The 19,038-nt window shown below is 38.5% G+C and overlaps 1 protein-coding gene across 3 annotated transcripts in view; it reads left to right on the top strand.

The window, feature by feature from the left end:
- The window catches only part of pigk (phosphatidylinositol glycan anchor biosynthesis, class K), a 39,528-nt gene that overhangs the window by 2,008 nt on the left and 18,482 nt on the right, over positions 1-19,038 (top strand). For 2 of the 3 annotated variants that reach the window (XM_085141449.1, XM_085141451.1), the window contains exons 4-10: positions 1,478-1,613; positions 2,467-2,578; positions 2,671-2,767; positions 5,253-5,370; positions 8,197-8,307; positions 9,825-9,997; positions 17,162-17,237. In XM_085141449.1, the coding sequence (XP_084997575.1) occupies positions 1,478-1,613; positions 2,467-2,578; positions 2,671-2,767; positions 5,253-5,370; positions 8,197-8,307; positions 9,825-9,997; positions 17,162-17,237 (823 nt within the window). Of the gene's footprint in view, positions 1-1,477; positions 1,614-2,466; positions 2,579-2,670; positions 2,768-5,252; positions 5,371-8,196; positions 8,308-9,824; positions 9,998-17,161; positions 17,238-17,498; positions 18,501-19,038 lie in introns of those variants that run through there. The other variant, XM_085141450.1, reaches the window with a different exon arrangement.

Genomic DNA, 19,038 nt, shown 5'->3' with positions numbered 1-19,038 from the left:
CATATTAATACTTAAATGCTGTTTTTATTGAGCAAATATTTAGTTATCCTGGTCACTGTAGTATTAAAACCATTAATCAGATTGTTGAGTCATTGATTTGCACACAATCACGTAAAGTTTAAAAATAACTTTCACTTATAATAGCAAAAACATTTAAAATTTGAGGAATTTAAAAAAAATTTGGACATTCTGAAGAGGTCAAGTTGATCAGTAGGTAAATTTATAATGGGGACCTTTAAATATTTTCATGCATGATGAAGAGAAACCAGTTTATTAGAAGATATATTTTCCAGAGTAATCAGTGTCGAAAATACAGTTGCAGTCAATTGCAGATATTTTAAAGACTCAACAACATAAACTGTCTTTCGACATTATAATTATTATTGGATGTAACAAGGCAAAGCATATTATGCAGTTGCTTTCTGAAAGAAATATGTATTCTGACTATCAATTAACTAATCTTTGTTCAGTTACAGAAATATAATCTATCATTTTTAATTATCATTGTGTATTCAGTAGTTAAGGGAGAAATGTATTCATCCCAGCAGGTGAAGTGTTTTGTAAAAGACACTTCACCTGTCTTTTACCTCTTTTTAATCAATTTTTTTTTTTTTGCTCAAAAATTGATTAAAAAGAGGTACAGTAGAAAGAGGAACTGTGTAACTGAACAGCTACTGCAATGAAGAAGCTCATGCTGTTAGTCTTTGGCTGAACCCCTGGCTAGCCAGAACATTGTTTAGAGGGTATGGGATATTTTACTGGGCTTTCAGAGGAGTTTTGACATTGTCCTGCTCACTATTATTGCACATCGATTGTCCATGGCCACATCCAGGGCCGAACCGGACTTCTGAATAAGTTTACTGAGTCTATGGTGCTGTCTATTATTAGGCTTGGCTTTAGCTGAGAGCAGCTCAGAACATGCTGTCCATTCTACAAGGTGCCTGTATTGTGTCAAAATGACTTAAGTGAGTGCTCAAGAGTTTTTCCACAGCCTACTTTGTTTTGTTGTTTGTTCTGGGGCCTTTCTCAGATGGAGAGCTGCGGTAAAATAAAACATCCAACGTGGAGAATAAGGCAAATACGTTTGACAAGGTCTGTGTTGTGTAGAAGGGCACCAGTGGCAACAGGATGAACAAGTGTGCATACTAATAAGTTTTCATTTTATTTCGAGATAGTAAAGGTTCAGAAATCAGTCCTGGCTCTGGAGAGTTACACAGTACTTGTGGTGGTAGTGCTGGTTAGCGATTGACTGTATGATTGGTGGGAGCTCTTGATGTCCAAATGTCAAAAGTTTCAATATATTCAACAGCTGGTCCAACTGTAAGATCAATAAACAAACTGATGCAATTTAATTTTCAAGCTAAATGCATTTGCCTTCATAACATAACAGTTAACGTGTTTCATAGCAGCCTTTGTCCTTTTACTTATTTCAATATCATCATATTAACTCTGTTTTTTCTCTTTTTTTAATCACCAGCCACATAGTTCTGATGCTGGCTGATGACATGGCTTGTAACCACAGAAATCCCAAACCTGCTACAGTGTTCAGTCACAAAAACATGGAGCTCAATGTGTATGGTGACGATGTGGAAGTGGACTATCGAGGTTATGAGGTCAGTTCAGGTGTTTGCACCTCACCTTCATTCTGTGAAGCAACACTTGTGTTAGCCTTATGTTTATCAACAAGCCCTGAGTGATTTTTAAAGTCTAAATGCAAAAATTGGGTATTTTGAAGCCAGAAAAAGATGAATCGCTTGAGCATAATCACAAATGTTCATGACTGTTTGGCATAAATTGTAAATATTTTCCTACCCCAGACAGTTTGATTCTGCTCAGCTTGTTATATAAACATTTACCGTGATTCATGTGAAAGTCTCACATGCTGTGTTTCACCTTCAGTGTTGCGTAAAATAATTTGAGGAGATAAATATACCCATGGAATGGGAAAATGAAACGGATTATGTCCAAGGCAACATTTTTATTGACCAGGACATTTTATAATCTACACGTCTAAAATGGGGCCCAGTTGGTTTTTATTTATTTTTCTGATTATTATGGACTAAGGCGAGTTCATTGTTTTTTTACAACTCACTCTGTTTTGTGCCTTTTTAAAAATACAATGACAACGTACTGCCAGTCTTTGTTTGCTGTCACACCACATTCATGTGCAACAAAAACCAATGATCATTAAAAAAGAGAGAAAAAACTCAGGTAGGAGCTGATTATTAAATTTTAATTAAAGGATAAGTGGAGAAGATCAAAATATTCATCTGTGGTCACTTACTGATCCTACCAATGACAATTTAAATATTATGAATTGACTTTTCATAACTAACTTTTCTTTTTACTGGCTTTTGTTTTGTATAGTTTCAATCTTTGAATAGTTTTATTTAACAACTAATTTACTACTTCCTGTCAGAGACACAGATGGAAAATGACCACAGGTTTGTACCGTGTGTGTCTTAGGTAACTGTGGAGAACTTCCTGCGAGTTTTGACTGGGCGCCTGCCTCCCAGCACACCACGCTCTAAACGCCTCCTTTCTGATGATCGAAGCAACATCCTCATATACCTGACAGGTACTTAAAGGGAAAAATGTACCTATGAAGTTGAAGTAATTAAAGTTGAACAAAGTTGAATTAATTATTTTTAATCTGTGGTCAATTAACAGGCCACGGTGGGAATGGCTTTCTGAAGTTCCAGGACTCTGAGGAGATTAGTAATGTGGAACTGGCAGATGCTTTTGAGCAGATGTGGCAGAAAAGAAGGTAAATAAACTGAAAAGTGACTTCAAATAATCCCGTTTGTCAGGTCTACTTGTTTTTCTTTGCCCTGCAGGGCATTTAGCTGTGCAGCATGCCAACAAGCATTTACCAGCACAAAACATCACAGCCTATGAGTATTATAATCTTTATCAGGAGGTTCCCATTCTGTTGATTCTTTATAACAAGCAAAACAGATGATTATAAGAGGTGTGATACGTTAAATTGATTCTCTTATCAAGGCTTCTACTTTGTGTGTATCAAATGACTTCAGTGGTTGAAAGAGTGCTGTCAGTGCAGTGAAACTGTATACTCTCTATTCAGACTTTTTTAAAAAATAGCTACAGCTCAGCTTGAAAGGTAGTGCTGGGCTTTCATTTGTCATTGGGAACATCAACGTGTAGCCTTGATAGTTCTTTTTTTCCTGCCTATAAATTGTAGATTAAGTTTTATATGCAGTGGGAAATACAGTAGTTAAATGAGGAGCTGAATGTGTGAATCTAAAGGGCTAATTTGAAGGCCATGAAACCATCTGTATATTTAAAAAAATCTTTAAATTTTATTGTTTATAAGTATTTTTCTTGCCTATTGTACATTCGTGATGGAAGCAAAAACGTGCAGGAAAATATTCACAGATAATAATTTTTAAGTGGTTGAACCATCTATCCATGGGTTTTAACATTTATCTGGGCCATATTTAGTGAGTAATTAATAAATTCGATAGGAATTGTTATCAATCGGTCTGAAACTAACAATTTTTTATGTATAGCTGAAGCTGAAGCTGTTGGATGTCTAGTTTTGTTAGTAAGATAAACAACAACAAATCTAGGAGAAATGATTCGCTAATGCGTGTGTGGCAGACACAAGGTTTCTAGGCCATATCTGGTCCTTTGCAAAGTTTAATCCGGCTAGCGTATTACTTCAGATCCATCCCCCTTCGTTGTGTCTGTATGCCACACTAAACAGATGGGCACACTGCCACTGCAGCTGCAAAATAACAAGCTAGATCACAGAAAATGGCACAGAATATAAAAGCTGACTCTGAAGGCATAAAGAGTGACCTGTGTATATTTGCATTGAGATGACTGCTGTTTTCAAAGAATGAAATTTGCTTTGCCTTGAATCTGCACATCAGCACAGAAATGGAGCCAAGGACTATGAAAATGACTAAAGCATACTGTACAGTATGCTTTACTGTAGCTGGGTTTCTCCCGGCTAAATCTAGAGGTTTTACTTTTAACTTTGTGAAATTTCACATTTCAACCATTGGGTAAGATTTGTATAAATATATGGAAAAATAAAATTACAGATTCAGTATTTTGATATATGTTTTAATGTTAAATGCTCCAAACCACTGTAATGAGAGTGCATTATAAACATTGCACTATTTGGCCTGGGCTTCACTTAAGCCAACTTGTACATGTGAAGACTATATTGGACTTGCATTTTCAGTTTAATTAAAGAATTTCAGTAAACTTGATCTCACCCCTTAGCGAATGAATTAACTAAGGAATCATTTCAGGTGGAAATTTTATGAGTACAACTGGAGTACAAAAAGAAACAAACTAATTGTTGAACTTAGTAAATAGATCGTATTGTCCCTTGTGGCCTTCATTATCTGTTTTCATTTTATACTTTGGACCATGTGATCATGTTCTATGTGGGATAAATTAGGGATTACAAAGTGTTAGCACAGCATTCTTTGTATTAGTGCTCTTGAAATTACCTTGAACTTGTCATGTTTTCCTAAATTCTTCTAAAAGTAGAGGCTGTTTTGTTCTGTAATTGGGGTTACTATGTAAGCCACTGCTTTGCTTAATTTGTAAATCACGAGATGGTAAATGAGCTTTCACCTTGCTGCTGCGAGTGCCTCTATTGTTGTCCAAACCCATTATCATCAACGGTGAGTGTCTGGGTTACAGTCAGGCTCCAGGCTACTGGATAAAAGCTCAGTGACGCCAGCTTTCATGCTGATGTGATAATTGCAGGGTTGAACTGCTAAATTACAGCCACCGAAGAGACCTCCCTTTATCATCCCCAAACCACCTCGATTAAGTCTACTGGATGTGACAGTCTCTACATGTTTGTCTAAACAGGGGAAAGAAGTTGTAGTGAAATGTAGTGTTTTGTAGGAAAGGAGGATGGAGGGAAGGGGAAGGAAGGGGGTGGTGGTTAAGATGTGTGCGTGGGAGTGTTAGCAGGACTGAATGGAGCTGTTGGTTTTTCTTGGTCACCATGGTAACTGCAATATGAAAGATGGTTAAAAGGTTTGTGTGATATCTGTTTATTGGAACAAATGGAGGAGTGTTATGCCAGCTGTGCATTCTCCCATCAGTTTTGTTTGAGAATGTGTATTTTTTTTTATTAGTCCTTTATTTATCCAGGTAAAAAATCTCATTGAGATTAAAAATCTCATTTCCAAGAGAGACCTAGCAGAGGACCTGTATAATCCTCTGTTTGTGTGTGTGTGTGCGTGCGTGTTTGTCTCCAGGTACAACGAGCTGCTCTTCATCATTGACACCTGTCAAGGCGCCTCTATGTATGAAAGATTTTACTCTCCAAACATCATGGCTTTGGCCAGCAGTCAAGTTGGAGAAGACTCCCTGTCGGTGAGTTATCTTCCCTCACATGGAAGATGAATTAAAAATCATCCATCAGCTTGTCAGATTCTCTAATAAGCAGTGTGATTTCATAGCACATTGCACTAGCTTGATTTCTGTGTTCGTACGCTCTCACCCCCCTGCAACACCAGTCAGTGTTACTTGAAATAATGTTGCACTTTTGAATTTTTATTCAAATGTCTTCTCTCTTTTAGCATTCAAACTGAGAAAGGTCTGCGAGAAATGTGACATGTTACAAGTTCTTCATCACACTAATAATGATCAGAAACCTACTAGCTCTGCACTGCACTGAAATACAATAACAATGCTGCTTCTTTTTCCCCCTCTTCTTCCACATTTTACACAACACTGACCTTTTGCTTGAGACGTATAGCTTAAAGTGCAAATCCCTCCACTGCATAATTTAGAAAAATCCTGAAAAGTCTTCAAGAGGCAGTGAGAGCAGGAGATGAGGGGGGGCTGTGGATGTGCAAGGCAGGAGGTGCTCAGGAATGCTCTGGCAACAGAAAACACTGAGTCTGTCGGAGAGGTTCTTTTAAAGAAGCGGACTTGAATATAGTACATGATGGTAGTCGTGAGTTGTATCATTTTTGGGCTGTCACTGGTAGCCCTGGTGAAACTTGCTCACTCTTTCTCTGCTTTGCACTGTTGATGGACCAATCTAAAACTGTGCTCAGTTGTGCGTTGTGTGTTTGTGTGTGTGTGTAAGTTACAGAGCCACTGTAAAAACACTGAAATGGCCAAATAAGGGATTAGCAGAATATAACATAAACACTTATGAATAATGAGTCTTTTAATATCTAAAAATAAGCATCATTCAAGGAAATGGACTGTGATGAGGGGACATTTAAAAATATAAATTTTATGACATTAAATAGTGCCAAACTACATTTTATGTATGACCAACTGTTTTTTCTTTGTTTTTAATGTTTACACTAAAAATACAATAAATACAAAGTTAAGACCAAACAAACCAACAAAGAAGACCTTATTTATTTGCTTAGCTTCCTCCCCCTGCTCCAACTTTCTTCAGCTTGGCTCTGCTTTTCTAACAAACATATCGTTGCTCTATGGACTGTTTAAAATAGTCTGAGCTTTTTTATTTACAGGATTTGCTTGTACATTCAGCCCCTAATATTTAAAAAAACTTTGGCCATTTTAATATTGGCACGCACCACTGTAACAACATGTACATCACCTAAGAAGGAAAGCATCATAAGTCTCCTTTGAGCAAGAATGAGGCAACGTAGGATTTTGAAATTAATACTGTAGGCCTCAACTGTAGGTAGGTATCACGGCTGAGAAGTTCAAATCTCAGTGACGTTGACCGTAGGATTAGAAGCCGTACATCACGTTTTCTGTGAATCTTGTGAAAGCAATAACTCAAGAAGGAGTTCACCTAGGATTTTTAAATGGATTTTAAAAATCTTGGACGAGTTCAAATCTCAGTCACCTTGACCTTAAGGTCAGAGGTCAAGTTTTCGGAAACTCTTGTGAATGCGCAAACTCAAGAATGGTGTAGGATTTTGAAATTGATATCATAGGTGTATCTACTACGATGCTGAGGGGTGGCACTGGCAGGCACTATTATTTTTACATTATCAGCTAATGACTTCAAATTGTCAGCTGTGCATAGCTAATACTATGCAAGCTTTCAAAGCAGCTATAATTGTTTTATATCGCAGCGTTTTTAAATTTAAAATATCAAATGACTGAACAAAAAATATGAAACTAATATTTAATTTCATGATGAACTGAACCTAAAGATAAAGATGTATTTACAGGCTTGCATTGTGTGAGGGGATATTTACCCGATTCAGTGTTTAGCTTTGTGCTCCACAACATTATTGATCTGCTTCACCTTTTCTGCTCTTATAGCAGCGTTTTGTCCAAAGCAGCTGCTTTCAGTGGAAAAGCTTAAAACACACACACTCCTCTACCTGCTCCACACTGAAGAGCATACAGAGTAAGACACTAGTCTGTAAACATATCGGAGAATCAAGAAATATGAGAACGGCTTCCCTTAGGAGCCGTTAGAGACCACAGTGGAGCTTAAAAAGTGTGAATATTGGATTTAAACAGGGGATGATATGTCAGTGCTGTTTACATTTTACATTTTCACACCCCTGGGGGGTTGAAAACTCTTACTTCCTCCGTTATTGGAGATGGATTAATGGATGGATAGACAAAGCACTTAATTAATCCCAAAGAGAAATTGCATTGTTACAGAAATTATCCATCCATTTTCTAAACTACTTTTCCGGTTTGTTTTATTCAGGGTCACAGGGGGACTGGAGCCCATCTGAGCTGTCACAGGGCAACAGCAAACACCTCAACCCCCCCAATGTTTTAGTTGTATAACTAGCAATTAAATTAAAGGCTAAACTAAATATGTAGGAGAAAAAAAATGTCTGTCTGCAATACAGCAGAAACTGAAACCTCTGTGTACTTTAAGATAATGAATATCACTCACGAAGCTATCCTGCTGCCACAAGTCTCTAATTCATTTCCTTTCACACACTTGTGCTGTGACAATGGTTGTTCAATTTCAATGCCAGATGACACTTATCAGATTTTGATAGTGTACAGATTTGCAACGGAAACTATACTTGACTAACTAAAGAAAAAGTTCCATAAATTGTTACCTGGGATGAATTTTATAATACAAATCTGTGAATGTTGGTGTGGATGTGTATTTTAAAAGACTGTAAGTGTAGAGGTTTGATTAATGAGCTAGAAGTAAAAATGCCACCGCAGCGCCCATTCTAGCAACTATTCTTATCCTATACATTTTTAAAATCTGTCTCATTCTAGCACCAGCCAGATTTGGCCATAGGAGTCCATTTGATGGATCGTTACACGTTCTACATGCTGGAGTTCCTTGAAGACATCCATCCTGCAAGCAAAACCAACATGAATGATCTGGTGAGCCTCTGTTAGCTTGTGTGTCCAGTATGGTCACAACTTCCTCATACCTGTTTGCAGGAAATCTCAATTTCCTGAACCACAAAATAAAATTCTTGTTATACTCTTTGAAATACGTTAGGGGTGTTAATGCAAATTTAAGTTTACAGTTGTGGTATTTTTACTTGAGTGACAGAAAGGAAGAGATTTTCTCTGGTGTCTCACATTTTGAACACCATTTTATTTGTTATAAAGTCATTTGTAGTTACTGCAACAGAACATAACAAAAAAGGTGTGCAGATTTTTATTAGATTGACTATTTTGAAAGTCAGCTTTTAAAAGGAAGGATGTGGCAATCAGCACTTCTGATACCTGAAGCAGTGTTTTTCTTGTACTGTCCTCTTCCTCTGTCTGTGGTCCAAAAGAAGTCAGATAAAAGTCACACAGGTCACACTTGAAACAGAATATCTGATACGGTGTTGCAGTCGTTGGCCTTTGACACATCAGGGTGGAAATGATGAGTACATGTTGCTCTGGTCCATGACTCAGTCTCAGCAGCACTTCCTTTTTCATCTTTTAGCCTCGTGCGGCGATTCAGGCCACAAGGACCACTCCTCATCTGCGTCACCCGGAGTTATGCTCAAAGCACCTCAGATCGTTACTCTGGCACTCTGTGTGTTTTGACACATGCTTATTATTTTTTTCTTCCAATTTTTCTGTTTCTGTAGGTTCTCTGTTGTGCCTTTTCAGGGAATTAAGGATCAATACTATGGATTTTCTGGATGAGCCTTCTGAGTTTTCGTTCTTGTTTTTTTTTCCCCCTGATCCAAGCTGCAAAGGCGTGCCATTTGCTGTACCTTTCAAGTCCTGTCTGGCTGAGGAAATAATGTTGACCTCAGTTATGTGATTTTTATATTCTTTTCAAGCGGAAAACAACACATTGATAAACTCACATAGGATTCATTTACAAGTGGTAATGTAACAAGTGTGCTAAAAATTGTAATTGACAAGGACTTGCACAAATGCCAGGCACAGTGCCTCTAATCTGTTTCTCACAGTGTCACACCTCCCAGAGCAACAGCTCAGTACTAGCTGCAACTGGAACTTGAAATTGGTGGTGCAAAAAGGAAGAAATCTAGTATTGTGTCTTTGTGCAGAGTTGATCTGTACATGTAAGTTATGCTGCTGCTAAAGCTGTCATTGTCATGAGGAGAATATTTATATTTAGAGAGACATTGTTAGTTGTTTTTGTTCTAAATAGTCTGAATAAACAGATATCTTCTTGTACATCTGCATGCATAGGACACTGGGACACAAAGCTTGGTGGTTTCCATTTGCAGTCTGCTTGTATCCAGAGTGCCATCAACCAATTAGGAATTGTGTTATCTGTTGTCCAGAAAATTGTCCGTTTCCCTCAGCAACTGTCAGCGGACTAGCTGACTGGCTCCCAAATAGAGATCCAACGTGACAGAAACCACTAATTTAGAACAATGTTGAATATTCCTAATGTGAAATTTTTGCTGTCTCTGCCTCCACAGTTCAAAGTGTGTCCAAAGAGTCAGTGTGTGTCCACTCCAGGCCATCGTACTGACCTGTTCCTGAGAGATCCTGGAAGTGTTCTCATCACAGATTTCTTTGGTAGTGTCCGCAAAGTTGAGCTCACCATGGATGCCATCAACTTGACTGACCCCATCAAGCAGATGGAGGAGAAGTAAGTTGAATTTATTAGTTTTTTTTGTTAATGGCAAAAGGTATGCATCAATCAAACTAGAATAAAAACAGGATGGCAACCTGCTAGAAACTAAAAATCAGTGGTTGCCTGGTGATTAACTTTGCATTTGGCAAAAAAGTAGCAGAGGTCTAGAATGCAACACACTCAACCTTTTGGTCTATGAGGTTCTGGCTGGGCAATTAATTAAAGTAATCTGTTAAGTAGTATAAGTTAATGTGACTTTGAATATGTAAATGGATACAGATTTGCGATTTCTTTTCAGCTATTTATGGTAGTTAATCACTGTATTATCAGATTGCATCTAATTTCCAACTTATTGCCGTTTTATCACCTTCTTGATGGACCGAGGTTGAGTGGTTGCAGACCTTGTCCCCCCTCTTTGAAACAATCATTTCAAAGGCAATGACACTGCGAGTTCATTGCATGCAATTGCAGTTATTTTGGCACCACTATTTTCCCAAATGTGTAAAGATACTTTTGCAAAAATAAGTTGTTTACAAATTGTTTCCAGCTTTTCAAAATGAACTAAAGGTAACAACAGAAAGGGAGATTAAAGGTAGATATTAAAGGGATATCAAATGAAGTTGAACATGGACTGGGCTGTGCTTTCATGATGACATGAGGGTACAGCAAGTCAGTGTCAACTTTGTTTACTAAGCAAGTCATTTAGAAAGCCTTATGTATAATGAAGACCTGGATAAGGCAAAGCCTTTTGAGTGAATGATGAAAAATAAATATCTGAAATAGCCACTGGTATATAACACTGCCTCCTGGTGGTTACAGTTTTACATTACTTTTAATAATCATGTAGTAATCATTGCAAAAAAAAAGGGTAGGCAACAGGCGAGTGTTGCATGTGCTGAAAAAGAGTGTGTGTGTGTGTATGGAGTATAAAATACTCTCATTTAGGCCAGCCTCATTGCCAGCAGCCAAATTCATTTTGTGTTCAGTTTCCAACTAACCAGCCTTTGATTTCTGTTTAGTACACCTCCCATCAGTGATATTGATTCCTCTGCTAATGATGTGTTGATTGGCCTATTTCTGGAAGATTAAAGCACTCAGTGGCTGTCATTATGACTACCATGTGGTGGTTTTAAGACCTGATTGTAAAGTTGACCAATGACATGTTTGTCTTGGGTAATGGTGCTGCTCATTAGGAACACATTTACTGCTTTTATAATCAATAATGACACTGAAAGCATTATTTCAGAGAGAAGCGGCGCTCATAATTGGGCATCTTCATTGTCAGCCTTCAGACTTAATGCAGTCTGTCTTCATAAGTGGCAGTGAGTAATGAGCAGTGTTTGCTTTAGATTATCTGTGACGCTACCCTGTGGTGAATTGCACATATCCAAATTGGTGCATGCTTACATTTTGTGATAAATAGGTTGAGCCACTAGATGGCTGTAGAGAGCTGTCAAACCTTTTCTCTGTGCCTCACGATGTATTGTTTGCTTTATCACCAAGCTCCACTAATGCCATAATAAGCACAATCATCAGGAGTTTTAGGAAGCACACAGCTATCGCAAACAGTTTCCATACACTGATTCTCTAAGCTGCAGGAACAGATGTTTACTGTGTTCAACCTAAAGATGCAATGGGAATTTAACTTTATTAATGATAATACCACCACTCCCCCAACCCTTTGTATTAATTTCATTCACTGTGTTTTAATTGAACCACTGGGAAGTATTAAAGAATCTAATGTGGTTGGCTGCTAATTAGTAATTAGAGGCAATTGCAATACTGATTTTAGTCATTGGCGGTTTGTGGCCCCGGGCAAGTTACTCATTGCACGCAACTTCCCCTATTACTTTAATATCGATTACAGCCAGCACATTAGTCCTGCTGATCCTCATGCAGCACAGAAACACCAACACAATGTTATTGAGCTAGCTGTTGGCCTAATTCAGTCCTAGAGAGAGACGTTTTATCTCCATTTCTGATGTAAGAACCAGCAATCACCCGATTCATTTGAAGTTTAACAGCACTAAGTTTACTGATTCACCAAAGTGCTTGCAGCGTCTTTGTACTTTGTTGATGTTGGGAAGACTAACAACATTTATTGTCATTTTGTACGTCCTGTCAGGGTGTTTCTTCAGCCACATTCAGACTTGACTGATAATGCGGTGACAGGAAGTTGCTTTCCGTGCTTCTGTTGGGTCTGGACAGCATTGTAGCAGTGGGGAGATTACAATACAAGCATGTGAAAATAATAGCCATGACCTCATTACTGCAATAATTTAAATTAATGTAGTCATCAGCGTTGGCATTAATAAATAATTATTCATAATTTAACGTGTGAAGATGTTTAAAACCTATTAACGGGTCTTTGTGTGAATGGAAGGCTTCAACGTGTTTGCAAGGTTTTACCAGTGTAAAATATTACATGTAATGGAACTAGACTATTCAAAAGCTGATTATCCATCCATAACTGGCCATGAAATAAGAGTTAAAAAAGCAATTTTTGACAGTCTTGCAAAGTCTTAGCACTCAATATGTTCTGATTTTTCTTTTTCTTTTTTGAGATTAAATGTTAGAAGGTGTGTGTCAGGAAAGAAAAGGTTTCATTTTAACACAAAAAATATATATTTGCAGGGCTAATGAATTTCAGGAATAGAGAGCCCAGATTTATGCAGAGATGCCTGTTTAAAATGCAAAGTGTCTCTCTATACTTGAATCAAAGAAAGATGAGCAAGAGTGCCAAACAATAAGGCAGTTGAGGCTGTAATTATTAGTGTGGTGGTGGGGGGGCATCACAGGTTTGCTCTGGGTTTTATTAACATCACTTACCTCAGTTGATTGATTTTGTTGTTTGAAAAAGAAAAAGCGATTCTTTAGACTCTTTTGCTATTTTTATAGAAGAAAATACATTTTTATGGGTTTTCACATTTGAAAAGCGAGGAGCTGAAACCAGCTTATCTTTGTACTGTGGTAAGCCCTTTTCACACATGTATTTTGGACAGGTTTGGGAGAAACGGGTCGGGATATTTTCCACAGTTGTCCTTTGTCACGTGTAGCAAACAGCAAGCAATAGTCCTCTTCAAATGTGTTTGCACTCCTGAAAATACTCTTTGTGGTTCAGGTGAGGGAGCTATGTGGATAGAGCATGCAGAAGGCACCAGACTATTACCTGCACAATGGTGCAATTGAATATCATGCAGCCTTTGTACAAGGGAGACCAGCTGATGTCCAAACCTGCTGTATCTGATACATGTTTGTGCTGGGCGCACGGTTGAAAACAGTGATGAATGCCTGAAAGAAAAAATAAGCAAGAAAATGTAGTATATTCAGTTAGTGTTGATCTCTAATTGATCTTTATTTACAAGTAACCATGCTGCATGCTTTAAGAGTATTAAATCCCATGAATTGGCACTCCCCTGAGAAACCAACCTTCACCCTTTTGCCAGCACGTCTGGATCATCTCAAAAAGCAATCACTAAATTGATGTCAGAAACTGGATCTTTATGAAACCTTTGTCCAGATGTCGTTGCGAAAGTTAGAAAATTGTGTTTCATAAGACCTGAAAATGGGTTGTAGTGAGCTCAGTGTGTTCCCACAGAGAGAAGATCACAGATGTCCTCGGAAACAAGCTGTTATTAAATATAGTGCTGCTTTAATCCACTTTTGTCAGCTCGTTCTGCCTCTCAGACAAGTGGAGGAGGACATTTAGAGAAGATGTGTACATGTGTGCGAGTGTACACATGTGCCCGTCTCATTTTCTAGCTCGCTTTCGCCTCTCTCACTGCCATATCCTCTTGTGCATTTCTAAACATCAATTTCTTCCTCAGAACAAGCCCTTACAATAAGTGAATGGCACTTGATGGTGAAGACGTTTTAATGGACCCTCTCGATCCGCAACGTTATACATAAGCTTAACACTGTAACGACAATGTGTAGTTCCTCACTCTCAGCCATCGGTGGTTGTTGACCGTAGCACGTCCTCCTCTGGGCTACACGAGCTCCCAGAGTAATTACAACTATCAAATTAAGCTGAATTCATATCCCATTGAGTATAAAATATACTTAATGTAATTTGTGACCTGCAGGACGGGATTGTGTCTGCAAAAACTGCTTGAGCTGCTGGCAGAGTAAAAAAAAAAAAAAAAAGGAAATTTGTTTAACCTAAATACTGCAGCTGGCATTGATATCAGAACTAAAGAGGTGGGGGATGAATGCAGGCACATCCCTTTTAATAAGCAGAGAGGACTTATAATGCCTCTCCAAAAAGGTCTTTGCGGAAAATAAAGTAGAAAGTAGTTTGAATTGAATTAGAGCTCATTTCTCATGTTAAGAAAAAAAGGGTGGAAGATCCCAGCGGTGACACATCTGTGCTTTTAGTGACATGTTTCTTGTGGCAGAGAAGCTTGGCACGCACCGAAGGCTCAGCAGGAAGTTGGTTCCCTGCTTACCAGTCCATACGCTTTACTACTGTCTGTTTTGTGTGAACACCTTCTTCTCTTCATCACACGCGAGAAGAGACTGTGTGTCTGTGTCAGTGTGACATGAAATGGCCAGAGAGAAAAATGATGGGTAAAAGTAACTTTGAGTGAAGAAAGACACAAATAGAAGAACAGGTTTCAATCATCAAGTGGCTGGAGGTGTGTCATGATGGCTCACAGGGGAGATGTGGCCCACTTTGTCTGACCTAAATTTTGCCGAAAGACGGTCACTCCTGAACCTCCACTTGACGGCAAACCTTAGCTCTGACCCCCGTTTGACTTTGTGTCAGAATTTTTTATTTTAGGCTTGATTGTAACTTTCAAGGTTGCTGTCATCTGGACATGGGTGACTGTCAGGTTGATGTACCTCATGGATTTATTCAGACAAGCCCCCTAACAGAGCTACTTTACAGGTGCAGTTTTTGTCATATGTCAAATGACTGTGTGTTTATGGTGTATGGTGCTGTAGCTTGTGAGGGCGCTGCCTTTGCCCTTTAAACACAGTTTGATCAACTGCTCTTCATGTTGTTGGACTAAAATAATTTTATTGTGACTGTAGAAACATTGTGGCCATTCTCGACTGATCCTCTTGCAGATATCTAGTGATTTGTGACATTTGCAAAGGTATGGGTAGGGCTGCTTGATTATGGCAAAAAGGATAATCACGATTATTTTCACTGAAATTGAGATCTCGATTATTTGACGATATTTATTTAACAATAACAATGTATTGAATAATGACTTTAAAGATTGTCAAAAAATAATATAAAATAGCGTGCAAATACTGATAACAGTGCAAATGTTTGCAATATAAAAAATAAACGAAAAATGTAAACATCTATGTTTAGTGAACTTTGCAGTGTTGCTCTGTGGTGCAGCTACAACACTATAGCAAAGTTTACACACTATGTCTACTTGATCCACATCTGACTCCGCGAACACATAATGTTTCCACACCACTGAAGTTTTTTTTTTTTTTTACCTCTCGTTTCAACCAACAGCAGTCACTCTCCTCTCCAAATAACTTCTGCTTAGCTTTCCGAGCTTCCCTCAGGTACTCTTAATCAGCGGTTTTTATCGGTTTTGAGCGTATTTTGTTATCGTTTTTATCTTTCACTCCAGCGGTCTCCAACCTTTTTTGCGCCACGGACCGGTTTATGCCCGACAATATTTTCATGGACCGGCCTTTAAGGTGTCGCGGATAAATACAACAAAATAAAACTAGTACCGGTACCGAGTAACCGATAAAAACGATAACAAAATAACGCTCAAAACCGATAAAAACCCTGAAAACTATACATTTCACACCTGAGCCTCAACTCTCGCGGCCCGGTACCAAACGACTCACGGACCGGTACCGGGTTGGGGACCGCTCGTTTACTCGGTTTTCCTGGGTCTTTTCACGTGTGTTATGAATAAATGTTCTTTTTTTCGGTACCGGTACTAGTTTTATTTTTTTTGTATTTATCCGCGACACCTTAAAGGCCGGTCCATGAAAATATTGTCGGGCATAAACCGGTCCGTGGCGCAAAAAAGGTTGGGGACCGCTGCTCTTAATTGTTGTGACACGTGTTCGAAATGCAGAGAGGTGCGCTCGATTGGCCACACGGAGCAGCGCGAGAGTAAAGCACGAGGGAGGGGCTAATAATCGGCTCAGTCATTTTTAATGATCGTTGAAAGCCCAGATCGTAATCGTGATTAAAATTCGATTAATTGAGCAGCCCTAGGTATGGGCTTAAACGTTTGTCCTTCAGAGCAACCTGATTTAGGCTGATTCTTTCAGAATAATGGATACCTTATTCTGAAATACTAAAGGCGTGTCTGGTGGTTTTTTAAATTGACCACTGAGAAGTGAAGACAGAGCTGAATAAAGTAAACCAGAACAGTATGTCGATGTCATGTAGAGTCAGCCAAGAGCTGATGAAATGCTCTTTTTATGCTATTATTTCCAAATCTTAATTTTCCACAGTTTGTAAACTCACTTAATTTTATAATACGACACAAATTTAAACAAAGAAGAACAGACTTAGCACTAGTGGGTATATATAAAATCTGTAAAATGAGAACCCAAAAGAAGCTGGTTGCCATAGAGCAAAAACAACAAACACCAGCTGACAACAAATATGAAACCAATCCATATGAGTGTTGAAGCTGAATGTGCAGCTGCCTCTGACTTCATTGATTTCTGCATCGATGTTCACTGGGGTTTTAGAAGAATTAGTGCAGAGTGCATTGCGAATGTACAGGGGGTTCAGGAGTATGAAGCCCTTCTAACACTTCTTCTTCAGTGAAAATGTGGAGAGTGGACTGCTCAGAGTATAGATTTTTGTTGGTGAATGACTCAATAAATTATACCGTGATGGGTAGTGATATGCAGGCAATCTCTTCCAATCACATCCTCTACTTTAAAGATGATTTTGACACTCATCTGATGTTCCAGGATAACTTTCATTAATTTATCTAGAAGGAGAAAAAGGGAAGGTCATTTGCATCAAAATGCATACAACTGACTGTCAGAGATACACACACCTGAGCTGCACACAGACTGCCAACGGAAACACTGAGTCTGTTCCTCTTCCTGACAGCTTTTCTTCATCACTGAATGATGGTGTTCCACATAACAAAAGCCAAATGTATGAGTGCAATTTGCTTTCTTGAGTAAATGCTCAAAGCGTGCTGTTTTGTGCGGTTTGTTTTTCAGTCCTGTAAATGGAGAGGAGCAAAAAGAGGTGTACTCGTACGCAGACCAGCTGCCAGTGTCTGAGATCATCCATCAGGTAAGACACCGATACTCAACCGCACGAGGAAGCCCATGTCGCTACAAATGAGGTGTTTGTCAAATACCTTTCATGCAAGTTTTCATGCTTGTCAACTTTTATGTGTCTTTTATGTGTTTGCGTATCCAGAGCTTCTTCTTTTTTTTCTTCCCTGGCTCTTGTGTTTTGCTTCTTTTGTTGTTGTTGTTATTTTCAAGTGTGTCCATGCTCCTCCTTAATTTGGACACAGAACAGAAAGTTATGTGCAACATCCACCAACAGATGTCTTTGTGCCGTTTCCATGGTGACATCTCTAAGTGTGAAATGCAACTGCCTCCCGGTCTCGGTGTGGAGGGGCCACCATGAAATCCAGCAGAAAGGATAGGCAGGATTGTGGAAAATAATTGTGCATTCACCTCATTCCCAAATGAATTGTGACTTTCACTCGGGTCGACCTTCACAAATGAACACCTCTTCCTCCTCAATCCAGTTTTAGAATGCGCGCTGTGCATTCAGAATAGCCCGGCTCTGGTCTTGTATTACTCTCGTAAGATTTTTCCATTATGAGACTATTAAAAATACAATTTCCGTATTTCCACTTCAACTTATGCCTCACAAAAGTAAAGAATCCACATTAATCTTTGCCTCGAGCAAGAGTAGACATTATTGGTGATTACATTTGGGGTTCAGCCTTGCGAGCTGCCCGCCTTTTTAAAATACAGAGAGTGGACACGTTAATATCGACGTGTGCACAGTGCATTTGCAGGGCAAGACCACATTTGATTGAACTTTGGAAACCTAAAAAGTCACTTTGTATGCAGTCTGAATGTGGAGTGTGCTGCTTAGTTTATCTTTGCGTGTTTTAATTAGTTCCTGCACATGTAAATGCAATGCAATGTATGATGATCAGATGAAATGTGGTGAACGGAGCATCTAGTTAGTTTTGCTTTTACTGACATGTTTTTTTTTAGCTTTGCATAGCACTCATCTAAGATAGCATTATTCAACTGCATATTGTCTGAACATTGCATGCCGTCAAAATCATTTTCCATTGTGGGCCACATACAGCACACTTTGATCTTCAGTGGGCCAACACAGTGAAACTTTCCTGTCTGTCAGTCTTAATTTGAACTTAATCTGTGAGATAGCTCAATATAAGTGCAAGTTAAACGGTATGTCTCAGTTTTTCTACATGACAAAAAAATCCTGCTGTAGTGAATGAAAGAAATCTGTCTGCATGACTCTTTGGGCTTAAGTTGTAAGAAATAAACTGCAGACAGTAGATAGTGGAAAAACAGGAACGTTTCTTTTATGACTTAATTAATGTATTTAAGAATGGATGCCTTCCTTCACATTTTCAAAAGTCGTCCAATGAGCCGGATTGGAGTCGTTGCTGGGCGTATTCTGGCCTCTGAGCCTTATGTTTGACACCCCTGTTCAAACAGACACATTGAAGCTTTGCCTAATCTAATTAGTGAAAATAATTGGCCAGATGATGGCTGAAGGATAAATTGTATTAAGCCACAACATTTTCTTGGTTCTTTTTTTCAGTCTTTTTTGTTTCTTATTCTTTGTTCTTCAAACAGCTTTAGCCAATGTTTATATTTGTCGAAATGCTAAATAGTCTGTTTGGATTTAACCAAACTTTATGACTGTTTTTTTTAAAAAGTGAAGTTTACTAACATCTCTACAGACTGATTAGCTCTGGCATTCCAGCATGAAGGAATTAAAGTAAACTACTAGACATATTTTAAACTCAATGAAGCTGGTCATATTTACAGTGAGCATCTTGGTTCATATAAATGTGGGCCAACATCATATA

This window comes from Neolamprologus multifasciatus, chromosome 18 (assembly GCF_963576455.1).
Source record: "Neolamprologus multifasciatus chromosome 18, fNeoMul1.2, whole genome shotgun sequence".
In the NCBI taxonomy this organism is placed as follows: domain Eukaryota; kingdom Metazoa; phylum Chordata; class Actinopteri; order Cichliformes; family Cichlidae; genus Neolamprologus; species Neolamprologus multifasciatus.
Note: the sequence above shows the minus strand (reverse complement) of the source record. Positions and strands in the feature narration are given on the sequence as shown.